Source organism: Lissotriton vulgaris, chromosome 9 (genome assembly GCF_964263255.1).
Source record: "Lissotriton vulgaris chromosome 9, aLisVul1.2, whole genome shotgun sequence".
In the NCBI taxonomy this organism is placed as follows: Eukaryota; Metazoa; Chordata; class Amphibia; order Caudata; family Salamandridae; genus Lissotriton; species Lissotriton vulgaris.
This window is the reverse complement of record NC_141697.1, coordinates 871,759,277-871,772,386: the sequence shown is the minus strand read 5'-3', so window position 1 is coordinate 871,772,386 and position 13,110 is coordinate 871,759,277. Positions and strand designations below refer to the sequence as shown.

Sequence of the window (13,110 nt, the reverse complement as noted above, 5' to 3'; positions counted from 1 at the left end):
AACAGGAATGACAAACATTCGTATTCAAAGGCTATAAGGCCACCCAGTTGGAGCTATCATAGAAGAATTAAACGTACCATTTAGTATCATACCATTTACTTGATGTTCCGTATAATTAGTATATGACTGCCAATGTTCTGAGATGGCCAAGGATGGACTAGTGGGTGGAATAGTGAACAAGTAGTCTTTTTCACCATGTTATTGAGAAAGATAATTTGCGCAGGTATCAGACATGCACGGAATGCAGATTCTGTACCCTGGACTTGCCAGGATGTAGTACCCCCATATTGGTTTCAAATCAATGTTGTCCTTCCAGTAATCACATCCTTTCAGTGCTCAATAATCACTAAACAAGGATGCATATTTTAATTTAGTCTGAGCAAGATTTAGTTTGATTTACAATTGATGTAAACATATGTTTAGTGCATCCTTAATGGGTAATTGAGATATGTGTGGATTGCTCATAGATTTCATTTGCACAGAAGGGAAATGTTTGCTTTTGGTGATTTAAAGTAAACAAATGATTGGATGTCTAGGTGTACCATAATCCAACTATCCTTAGGAAGCACCAACATGTTTCTGCCTGCTCAAAAAGCCAAAAAGTTGGTCAGGGGCATTCCTCAGGGCTATCACAGGAATTCATTTTTTTAATCAACATTTTGAGACTGGAACCACTGGTTCTATAATGTGAAAAGAAGTCCCTAAAGGGCACATGAAAACCTGTACTGAATGAGTTGATCAAGTACAGATTTAAGAAACTTGAAAGCTCTGCTGACCTAGGCACTTAGTTGTTGCAGCAGCGGGTCAATGTGTGTGATGAGAAACGTAAAAAGAAACCCAATGTGCAGGTGCTCTTCTACCCAAGCCCAGGCTAGAAATCCTGGCCCACAATTATCCTTTTTTCATGCATCCCAATGCAGCAAGCCATCTTTCTGAGATGTGTGAAAGGGATAAGGCCAGGAATGGGCAGTATTTAACATTATAAGGTGCGTTCCTGTCCTTTCCTACCGCTGGCGCACTTTTGGCTGCCTAGTGCCAACACAGACATCCTTGCATTATGGTGCAAGTGCATTGTAGGCATGGTTGTTTTTGTGTGGTAAGGGATATCTTCGTGCACAAATACAACTCTGAGAGGCATTTTCCTCTCTCTATGTGTGCTGTAGAATGCATGCAGCACACGTAAAAGAGGAACAATAAAGATATTTCTACTTGTTACCCCTCATATAGGGATACTTAACATTTTGATTCCCAGGTCTACCAATAATTATTAATCTAGGAGTGCAAGGAGTGCACCAAAATCCTCTGGGGGATGCGTGGTAACACACACGCTTCACCCATAGAATGCCTCCCTGAGTCAGAGTAACACAAGACAGCGATTTGTACTTGTGTCACACAAGGTGGCCTTGTATGGCTTGATAAATATCACTTATGTTTTGCATTGCCATTATGCCCCCTTGCGTGGAGCAAGGGCAACACAAAACCTTAATAAATATGCCCAACGCTTGCTTTCCATGCCGTACCATAAACAGTGCCTATTTGTGCTTCATTTTCCGCAAGGTTTACCAACAGTCACTGTTGGCATTTAAGCCTGTAAATGTGCTCTTGCGTGTTTAGAACATTGCAATGAATAATGTAACAACACACTTATGTCCTGGGGGAAATTCCAGCATCTTGTAATTCCGTCACCAATTTTCACAGAAGAGAGTAGGTGTGGAAGGAGAGAGAGGCTTTGATTGAGGACATGCAATCCCTCTACAAATGCCACAGGGCTGATCCCCTCAGTGCATAGCTGCTTTATCTCTTTTACAGGAAGGGGGATATCCTAACCTGTGTTGGCACGAGAGTTAAACAATAGAGCTAGTTTTTTCTGTCTCAAGGGGGATATTTTAGCTCATCTCACCCTGGACAGAGAGGGCTATAAAAGGGCAAGTGATGTATACAGCCGGGCAGAGCGAATCAGAGGGCAGTTAGCAAGATGCTGCTATACCTTCTCATCGTGTTCCTCCTTCAAAGACTTGCTGTGAGTATTACTTAAACTAGTGGTGCTGTACACCTTCACGTGCGTTACCCCAAGGTATTACACCTTTCTCAGCTCTTTTCATGTTCACCCAGGTACCATATGTTTGATTGGACCGATCATTTGAATGCACTTTCCAGAGTTACCATTTTTCATTTCTCATGCCTACGTATCTCATCCGCGACAGTTTTTATGGTCGACCCTATACAGCGATTGACCTGTTAGGTCATCTGTTGTATGTGCTTTGTGGAGTCTGACTCCTTACACATTCTAGATTGGTCTTGTATCAACTAAAAATCCTAGCCTACAAATGGGTAATGAATGATGCATGTCACATCTTTTTTAAAAGTTGACTCCCCTGGAGGATTGACTCTGGAAGGTGCAGCAACGCGCACGCAATCCTTGCCTTTCCATTTTCAGCGTGCGATGTGTGTCTTTTGTACTTCTTCATAGTGTGCACTTTACAGTGCCCCAGGGGCACAAGCAGAGACCAACTAGAGCGCTCCTGTATCAGTATGCACTCTATGATCCTCCCCTCCTGGGTAAAAGCAAGCATCCACTCCAGTGTGTCTTTGCTGTTCGGAAACCAGTGTGCAGAGGGGTTTCCCAGAGTTGCTCCTTTATATCATGCTGGGTATGATTACCACCTCCTGAGTTCTTCTCACACTGCTGACCATGCTTGACTGCCACTTCCTGTATCCCAGGCCTAGTCTCAAAGCCTGCAGTGTGACTACCACGTCTTGCGTCCTGCTTTTTCTGTCTGGCTGAGACCTCATCTACCCTGCCCTCACTGCCTGCAGTGTGTGACTTTGCCCTGAGCCCTGCTGTCCATTCCTGAATGACACCGCCTGCATCGCAAGCTGGTTGTCTCCTGCAGCAGCGTTTGGCTGTCGCCCCTTGTGCCTCTCTCCTTCATTCACAGACAGCCTGTTGTGTGTGACTGCTGCCTCCTATAAATTATAAAGTCTTAAGTAAAATTCTAGCTACGAGGCTACTTCCCTACATGGTGGACCTCATAAACATAGACCAAGCTGGGTTCATCCCAACACGTAACGCCGCAATAGATATATGAAGGTTGATGTGTGTTGTTAAGTCTGAGACCTATAATAGAGAGGAGGCTACTGTGTTTGCGATCAGCATCGAAAAAGCCTTTGATAGCCTAGAATGGCAATATCTTTTTAGGGTGATAGAGAGATTTGGATTAGGCTCAGAATTTGTAAAATGGACATCTTTGTTGTACACAGACTCCACTGCTAGAGTCAAAACGGGGGATGTGATCTCTGAGGCCTATCAAGTGAGGAAGGGTACCCGGCAGGGCTGCCCACCATCCCCACTACTGTTTGCTCTATCCATGGAACCTCTGGCCTCCAGTCCCGGAACTGGGCTCCATTACAGTGGGATAGAGGCAGATGACTTATTGTTGTTTCTCTGAGACACAGGTTCAGAATTAGAGGGGGCAAGAGATCTGTTAGCCACATTAGCTAGAGTATCGGGTCTCAAAGTTATTTGGCGGAATCAAGCGTTTTTACCACAAAAGCAAAGCGTGAGTGGCTACAACTGGAAGTGGAAGTGACTATTTGTCATGAGTGAGCGGACTTACTAGAAGGGAATATTGCCAAGGAAATCAGGGGAACGAAAGCTTCATCTGCCATTTGGGGCACTCTAACCCTAACGGTCATGGGGAGGATATCTTTGTTGAAAATGGTGACACTCACGCAAATGTTGTATCCATTTGGAGCGCTGCTGGTCTAGATTCCAGCAGGATTATCTTAGGTCGCTAGTGATCACCTTTATATGGGGTTCAGGTAGACGTAGAGTAGCATGGAGTATGTTAAGGAGACCAAAAAGTGCAGGGGGCCTTGCACTTCCAGATTTCGAATATTATTGCATTGCAGCAGAACTGCAGTGGCTCACGAAATGGGTGGCAGGGACTGTGAGGGGGATAGACCAACCCCATGATGCAGTCCCTAGTGTGACGACACTGTCCAATATAGTGCTCTGTCTGCCTCTCCCCAGAGGAGATGAAAATAACGAAGTCAAGGTAATATACAAGTGCTGGATTAGAACTCACCAGAGTGCTAAAACTGAAAAACCATATGCCCTGGAGAGTCTGATTGCCATCTGCATGGGACTTACCACAGAGGGAACTGGAGAGGTTTGGAAGCCTGGGCAGAGTCAGGGGTGACCACCATTAGAACGTTATATGAGGATGAAACCTTACTCCTATTTCAGGACATCAGAGAACAATATGATATACCTAGAGGCCATTTCTTACTATACACAGTCCTTACGACAGTGATACAAAAGCATTGGGGAGGGGGGCTCTCTGAACCTTCCACATCGGGAAGCTGCAAACTTGTGGTGGCGGCCTCTGGGACTTTTAAAGTGGTGGCCTGACTTTATTGACGGCTCAGAAATGACACCCTACCTGCCATCACCAGACTGAGAGAAAACTGGGGGGGAGACCTCGCCATAAATATTGAGGACACACTTGTGGAGAGAACAACAAAGGACACTAGGAACGCTCGATTCCAATTAATATATTTTTACACAGAGCCTACCTCACACCAGTACGTATCAATAAATACTTTGGGATGGGAGCGGCCCATTGTCCAAGATGCGGGAGACTGACGCAACATACCTAGATATGTTTTGGGACTGCCCGAGGTGGGATCTTTCTGGAGGGAGGTGACCACAACAATAGCGGGAATTACCGAGAAAGAGGTCCAAGCCACACCAGGATATTGTATTGTATTGTATTGTATTGTATTGTATTTCTTATAGAGCGCGAACAATCATCCTGCGTAGGATATCACGGTGCTGCACTGGTTATGGTGAGTGGTGGGTAGACCTGAGTCCTACAAGTTAATCTGGTTTGTGAAAAAGGAAGGTTTTCAATTGTTTTCTAAATGATAGATGACAATCCGTAAGTCTGAGAGCCACGGGCAACTCATTCCATTTGGTTGCGGCTATGTGAGAGAAGGCTCGTTCTCCCATCCTGGCTCTTTTCACAAGAGTAGTACTTGCTCTTGCTGTGGATTGAGAGCGAAGATTTATGGTTGGTGCATAAAACTTAATCCTATTTCTTAGGATAAGTGGGCCTGTTTTATGCAGTGCTCTGTGTGTTATACACAGCATTTTGAAGGTTGCTCTCTGCCTCATTGGCAACCAATGAAGTTCTCTTAGGCAGCTCTTGGTGGAGTCAAGTTGTTTTTATTACAGATTGCCTTAGCTGCCGCATTTTGCACTATTTGTAGTTTGGCGAAGAGATAGTCTGCCATCCCTACAAACAGTGAGTTTCCGTAGTCCAGCCGGCTCATCAGTAATGACTGAACCAGGATCCTTCTGCACTCAATGGGAATCCAGGGGAAGACTATTCTGAGCATTTTTAACAAGGCGAAACCTTTGCCGCAGATTGTAGACACATGAGACTTCATGGATAGGGTATTATCGATCGTCACTCCCAGGTTCCTTGCTGTCAGTATCGGGTTTAGGGGCGGTTCCCAGGGATGCTGGCCACCAGCTGTTATTCCACAGCTGAGTATGTCCCCCAAAAAGTAAAATCTCTGATTTGTCTGCGTTCAGTTTTAGACAGTGGCTATACATCCAGTCAGACAATTCGGTGAGGTAGTTTAAAAGCCTGCCCTTGGGGTCATCATCCTCATCCAGGATTACGGTTAGTTGGGTGTCATCTGCGTAAGAACAGATTTCGACACCCCACTTTCTTTCTATCGCTGCGAGGGAAGACACAAATACGTTAAACAACGTTGGGCTCAATGAGGCCCCCTGTGGGACCCCATATTTGATGTTCCGATGAGGGGAGGAGAAGTTACGCATGCGCACTGATTGCGTTCTTTCCGATAGGAATGATTGCAACCAACCTAGTGCTCTATCCCTGATACCTTTTGCTGCAAGAGTTCTTAATAGCAAATTGTGTGGTACGGTATCAAATGCCGCCGAGAGATCTAATAGTATCAAGGCAACTGTTTTCCCCCGGTCTACCTGCATTCTGATATTATCCAGCACGGGCAAGAGTGTTGTCTCCGTGCTGTTGTTGACCCTGAAACCCGTTTGGGAGATGTCTAATAAGTTGTTCGTTTCCAGAAAAGTGGATAGTTGCCTGTTAACCAGTTTTTCTAGCACTTTCGATAGATAGGGCAGTTGGGATATGGGTCGGTAGTTGGCAGGATTATCGATGTCTGAGCCTGCTTTTTTTAGTAATGGAGTAACTATGGCGTTCTTCCAGTTAGTTTGAAATTTGGCGGATTCTAGCCAGTGGTTCAATGCTTGTGTTACTGCTGGGCATATTATTGGAGCTAATTGCGAAAAAATATGATATGGACATGGGTCCAGCGGGGAGCCTGATTTTGTTTCAAGCATAACTTTCCCGACTTCTTCTTCTGAGAACGGGCCAAAGCTGGAGCAGCTGATCTGGGGGGTGGATGACTCGGAAGTCTCTAAGCATTCCGGATTAGCATGAGAGAATGAAGAGTAAATTTTATCTATTTTTTCACAAAAAAAGTCATTAATTTTATCGCAGACTGCTTGTGAGGGAGTCAAATTCGATGAGAGGCTTGTAGGACTGCATAGTTCTTTGACTATTTTAAATAGTTCTTTGGACGAGTTTTTATTTTCTGTTATTCTACGAGAGAAATATTCCTTTTTTGTTTTTCTAATGGCTTTATTATAACATATAAGTTCTTTCTTATATGACAATCTGGCGTCTTGTGTTTTTGTAAGTCTCCATTTATGTTCAAGTGATGTACATTTCCTTTTTAGTAACTTTAGTTCTGGCCCATACCACTTTTCTGACATAGTTTGTCTGGGTTTGTTATTGGAGCGTAGCACTGAACAATGTTCCAGTGCGTCCCTGATATGGTTCTGGAGTTGATCTATTTCATCGTTGATACTAGTTTTTGTAGTATTAGAGTATTTAAAATGTTGCTGAAAAGCTTCCACTGTGAAGTTTTTCCAACTCCTGGTTTTTGCTGCTGCCGGACATAGTGGTCTGGTGTTATTGACAGGAAGGTTACACAGGTTCCCGCACACATCCAAAGTTATAGTCACAAGTCAGTTTCAGGACTTGGCACTCGTGATGGCCAAAAGGGAGATCCCCATGAACTGGAAATTCCAGAGGGGACCTTCGACAGGGAGATTGAACAAAGAATTCACAAAATGGGCTACATTAGAGGGAGCAGTGAGACTGAGAGAAGCCAGGTGAGGCAAGGGCCCTCTGGAGGTAGCAAGAGCATGGGAGAAGTTAGTGACACTATTAAAGCAAGCAATGAATGCAGACAACAAAGAAGTAATGAGCATGGGGAGGAGAGAGGTCGAGGATGATCACATGGCAGGGTGGGCAGCATAGACTTAAACACTGCAAAGTGTAAATAAATAGGGTAACAATGATGGAAATGTGCTACATTCAGGTGCACCTAAGGGGAGGGTGGGGAGAGGACTGGGAGTTTGGTTGTTATCATTAGTCATATATGCATGAAGAACTGTTGACCAAGTAGGAACTAGTGGCATATAAACAATTTGTTACAAGCCGATCAGAGCCTACCTAACGGTAGTGCTTAAGCAAGTAATAGTATAGTAACTAGCTAAATAGTGTGAGATGTGCAAGATGTACTATATGAATGGATAAAAGATATGACAGAAGAATGTATCGCTGAACTATACTAACTGAAAGAATATACTATACAACTGAAAACATGTGAATTTATATAAGAAATGCTCAATAAAATCTGTTTACAAAAAAAAAAGGATGCGACAGCCAAAAGAGGAGACTCCTACCCATGTGTAGAGTGAACATGGGTGGTGTACCAATAAAAGCTCCTATTGACACAGGGGCGTCAGTAAACATCTTAGATGCAGAGCAGTATCTGCAACAGGAACCGCGTCTACCATTGATAAAGACCAAAGCAAAGATATGCAACTATAGAGGTGCTACTCCCATACCTCTCCAAGGAGTCATAGAGGTGGAAGCGAGCCATGGAATAAAGGGACTGCGAACAAAATTCTACGTCATGCAGGAGAGTCCAGGCATCTTGATAGGTTGTCACACAGCCGAGGACTTAGGGCTAGTGCTGTCCGCCAAGCAAGTACACCTGTCTCATGCGAAGGACATTATGGAAGAATTCCCACAGTTATTTGAAGGATTAGGATCTCTCAAGGGGGTCCAAGTGAAGTTACATATTGATAAAACAGTGAGCCAGTGGCATTGAGCCATCGATGAATGCCATTTTATCTGAGGCCCCTGGTCGAACCAGAGCTGGACCGACTAGAGAGAGACGGAGTGATTGAAAAGGAATTGGGACAGACCTCCTGGGTGTCTCCTTTGGTTATAGCCCCAAAACCAAAGCAGCCAGGGGCTATAAAGTTTTGTGTGGACATCCTCCTGACGAACAGGGTGATAAAAAGAGAGAGGCACATCACCCTGACCATTGATGAGATTGTGACAAACTTTAAAGGGGACAAGTATTTTTCAAAGGTGGACCTCAACTCGAGGTACCATCAACTGCTCATTAACGAGGCCAGTTGATACACAGCCACCTTTTCCACGCAGGTGGGTTTGAGGAGGTTTCAAGAGACTCAGCTTTGGGGTGTCCTCCACAGCAGAGGTATTCCACGACGCTATAAGAGAAGCGCTGTCAGTACTAGTGAGAGTAATCAATGTCAGTGATGACGTGCTAATCTTTTGGGACACCTTGGAGGAGCATCATGCCAGGTTGAGGGCCACATAACAGTGACTCTTTGACCAAGGGCTCACGCTCCACTAGAGAAAATGCTCATTCTACACCAACGAAGTAGGGTTCTTTGGATATCGTTTCCCAAAGGAGGGCCTTCAGGTCGACCCTGCCAAGGTTGAAGCCATTTGGGCAGCTCCAATTCCCCAGAACCTGACAGAAATGCGCAATTTCTTAGGAATGGTCAACTACTGTGGGAGGTTCATTCCCCAGTTGGTGGCTGTTTTGGGGTGACTGCGGGCATTGACCAAGAAAGACACACCAGGAGTGGACGAGTGAGACTGCCCAGGCATTCAAGGAAGTGAAAGGAGCACTGCTTCTAGGAGCTACTGCGGCTTACTTCAAAAGGGGAGGTATGACAGAACTCCTCAGAGACGCCAGTCCGGTGTGGCTGAGGGGCTGTCCTTCTACAGCAAAGTGAAGGAGGAGAGTGGATGCCCATCGCATATGCCAGCCGAGCACTGACAGTGGTGGAAACCTTGCATGCCCAGATCGAAAGAGAGGCTCTCGCCATCTTGTCAGCACTTTTACATCTCTCTGTGCGGACACAAATTTTGCCTGATCACGGATTACAAACCCCTAGTACCATTGTTCAGTGGATCAGCACAGAATGGACCGCCCCAAATTGAAACATGGGTGGTACAACTGCAACAGTACAACTTCTATATTGCCTATAGGCAAGGGCTAAACCATTCGGTGATTACCTTTCAAGACACCCGCTGGCTGAAGATTCAAGGGTTCATAAATGGGTGCAGAAAGAAATGGATTGAGGAGCTGAAGATTTCATACCGCTTGACACAAGAGTGCCTGCCCCGAGCCCTGTCCATAGCAGAGCTGGTGGAAGCAACTCAATAAGATAGCTGCATAAGTAGGGTGAAGGAGGTGCTAAAGGCTCATCGTGGAAGGATTTCTTGAAAGGGGTGAGTGGGCTCCTCGATGAGGAGTGAGAAATTCGAATGACCCTGTGGCGACGCCCTGATGAACTGAGCGAGAGCTCGGAAGGACTCCTATTGAGGGGGCAACACATTGCAGTACCGAGGAATTTGGGGAGACTACAGTGGAACTTGCCCATCAAGGACATCAGGGGCTAGCAAAGACCAGGGCATAGCTACGGTCGGAAGTTTGGTTTCCAAGGATGGATAGAAATCTTGCGGGATGCCACTCCTATACAATCACAGGAGCAGAAGCAGCAGTAACCCCAATCATCACTGAGGAGCCCTGTGACACGCCTTGGTTCAAGGTAAACATGGACCTCTAGAGTTTTCCAGATGGAAGACTAACTCTGATAATGATAGATAGCACTGCCAAGTTTCTTGCAGTTGAGCTCATCCGGTACACGGCTATTGAGTGAGTAAGGACTGCTTAAGAAAAGATGTTTGCGATGCTGGGAGTGGGACTGCCAGAAGAGGTGAAAACTGATAATGGGCCACCATTTCAGGGTCTGGAATTCTCAGAATATCTACATCATCTCAACATTCGACACAGAAAAATCACTCCCCAGTGGCCCCAGGCAAATGGGGAAGTGGAAAGATTTATGAGGACAGCAAACAAATCTTTGAGAAAAGGTGTGGATCAAGGAGTGGATTAGGACATGTGCCTACAACAATTTCTGAGAGACTATTGACAAACGCCACATTTCTACTATAGGATGTGCACAGTTTAAACTAATCATGAAGAGATTGGTGAGGGACATAGTGCCAGTTAGCTCCAAGTGGGTACCTGGGACTCCTAACCAGGACACAGTGCAGAGCAAAAGAAAGGCAACCAATAATTGAGCCAGCAAAAGAAGGAATGCCAAGGATTTCGAGATACGACTGGGAAATAAATTAGTGATAAAAGGCCAAGATCCTGGATTTGAAAGAGAATGTGGCAGGTAGTCGGAATTAAAGGAACCACAATCAAGAGGGGTGAAGTGACAGTATCACGAAATGCCTCATCGTTCAGGAAGACCACGAGAATGCCGGAGTCAGGTGACATCTGGGGCAAGAGATGAGATCAGAAAGTCCAAGCATGGTTAACCAAGAACTTGAGGCTAATGGGTGGGGAGGCACACAACTGTGAGTGGAATTGTCAGCAGGCATCTGGTCAGGAAGAGAGAACTACTCCTGAAAGCTTGCTGCACCATGAGGAGGTGCCCGGTCTCCAGCTGGGTCAACCTTACTCTCTGAGACAAAACCCGAGACCGAACCAAAGACTATGAAACGTCATCTGCCAAGGGAGAAGAAGCTCAAAACGAGTATCCGAAATGCAGAACTTTGTAAACTGTTATTCTTGTGTATTGGCATTACATTTTACGTTTTAGTTTTGAGACTTTGCAATTCTTTTCCTTTCAAGGTTATGAGGGATGTAGTGAGCCAGCCAGCCACTGCCATACATTGTATTAACACACACCCCAGGGGCCGGGCTCGGCTATGAGGAGATGAATAAAGGAGCATGAAATCGCTCACAATTCCAGCACAGAACTGCCATAGTGTCTTGTTGTGTGTGTATCCGATGCCCCAATAAAGAGTGGGCTATGCCGATGTTCCCCACCTCTACAGGGACAGGGACATATAAGGAGGGATGCTCACCACCAAACACCCACTTTGTCCCCACAGGAGTTGTGAAACAGGGAGCAAAGGAAGACATACCATCCCATCGAATAGAAGGACCAGAATTTGCCAAAAATGACAATATGATTATGGGGTACCAAACCCGACGCTCGCCGGTTCTCATCAGGAAAGGTTACCTAGGGGATCAGGCTCGTTGGTAGTGGGTGTTGACCTGCTGGTGGTCCTTCACTTATCACTTCTATATCTACCTCAGCTATCCCAGAAGTTTAGGGCAAGGGCTAAAATGTCACAAGGTGCCCTGGCAGGGATTAGACGGTATGAGGTCCCTCTGGAAACATAAAACTGACATATTTATGAATTATTCTTACACGTATCTTATCTTTTTATGCCATGTTGCCTGGGACTCACCAACAGCCTGGCCTTGAAAAGGGAATGTATATCATAAATGTGGGCAATTTTATTGATAACATTTTGTGTGGTGTAGGATCTGCTTCGTTGATGCGATTTTTACATTACTGAACATGTATCTCTTGCTAGGTATGAAGCAAACGTGCTACATCCTAACCCAAGCCAAATTGAGTCCTGGAGTTTATGGGAGAAAACAGGTATAGTGTAGGATCCCTTCCACTGTACGAGTGACGCACTATGGAAACGGACTGTTATCTTATCTACTCGCTTCATGGTCTCAGTCCTGTATGTAAAACTGGATTGCACTCTCACCTGAGCTAGACCAATAGAGACACCACTATCTTATGTGATACACATACTCAATGAATGTTGGATGGAGCCCACCTGAGGTACTTTACTTCCGGGTCTGCCTCATCCATTTCCAGTTTCTTGGAGGGGGGCATCCACCTTACCCCGAGCTGTCGAGTATGGGACTCCCAACATCTGAGCTACAGAGTGAATCTGCCCAGGGAACTCTATTTTCTAGGTGGCCTTAAGAACTCTAGTTCAAACCTTCACTCCTTCTGTTGAAAAAAAAAAAGAAAATAAATATACAAAGGCACACATCTGCCTCCTTCCTACCCCTATTTGCTATCCATTAGCAGCACCCACCCAGAACACCCTGCATAACGTATGCTGCACATGCTCCTTTCACATGGTCTATTGAACTTGAGAACAATTTAAATGAGTGATGCTTCTCATTGCATAATCAAAACAGCGACACTCAGGGGCAAATTTACAAGGAAATATCAGAGCGCATAACTGCACAGGATTTGAGTATGGCCACACTCTGACATTTCTAAAATGCAGGGATGCTCCGTATTTACAACACTATGGCGCACCCCTGTGTTTTCCCTAGCATAAAATTAGCTCCCTAGCCCCAATGCAGGCACCCTTGAACCATAGTGCAAGGGAGCCTGCGTTGCAGGGAATGAGTGCTTTCCTAGACGTGTGACTCGAGTTTCAGCTGCAACGCATCTGTCGAGCACGGGCTAGCGTCTTTCGTGCACTCCGTGCATTTAAGTCCGCCGTCAGCAGAACCAGTGCACAAGGCTCCTTTTAGGCCAGGAGGAGTTTCATGTTTCGTCAAGACTCCAGACCCAGGTAAACCTGGCCGTAGTCAGTGCATGTCACTGCTTTTTTTTTTCATTTTGCTGTCCATCATACCAACGGTTGTGTCTTTTATTCTTTGCACACCTTCCTAAACTCAGCCTCAATTTATCATATCTGTTTGGGCCATTCTCGCCTGGTCCAGTATATCGGCTTTTTGAGCCATGTTGCTCTTTGTTTTCCCACAGTATGACTAGGCAGGTGACCTTCATTAAGTCCTTTCGCCCTTGGTCTTCAC

At 45.4% G+C, this 13,110-nt stretch overlaps 1 protein-coding gene across 1 annotated transcript in view; it reads left to right on the top strand.

Moving 5' to 3' along the window:
• Positions 1–1,957: 1,957 nt before the first annotated feature.
• Positions 1,958–13,110, top strand: part of LOC147692405 (olfactomedin-4-like) — a 79,729-nt gene continuing 68,576 nt past the window's right edge. Inside the window, exon 1 of the mRNA XM_086936782.1 lies at positions 1,958–2,020. Coding sequence (XP_086792908.1) covers positions 1,976–2,020 — 45 coding nt within the window. The 5' untranslated portion in view covers positions 1,958–1,975. The remainder of the gene's footprint in view (positions 2,021–13,110) is intronic.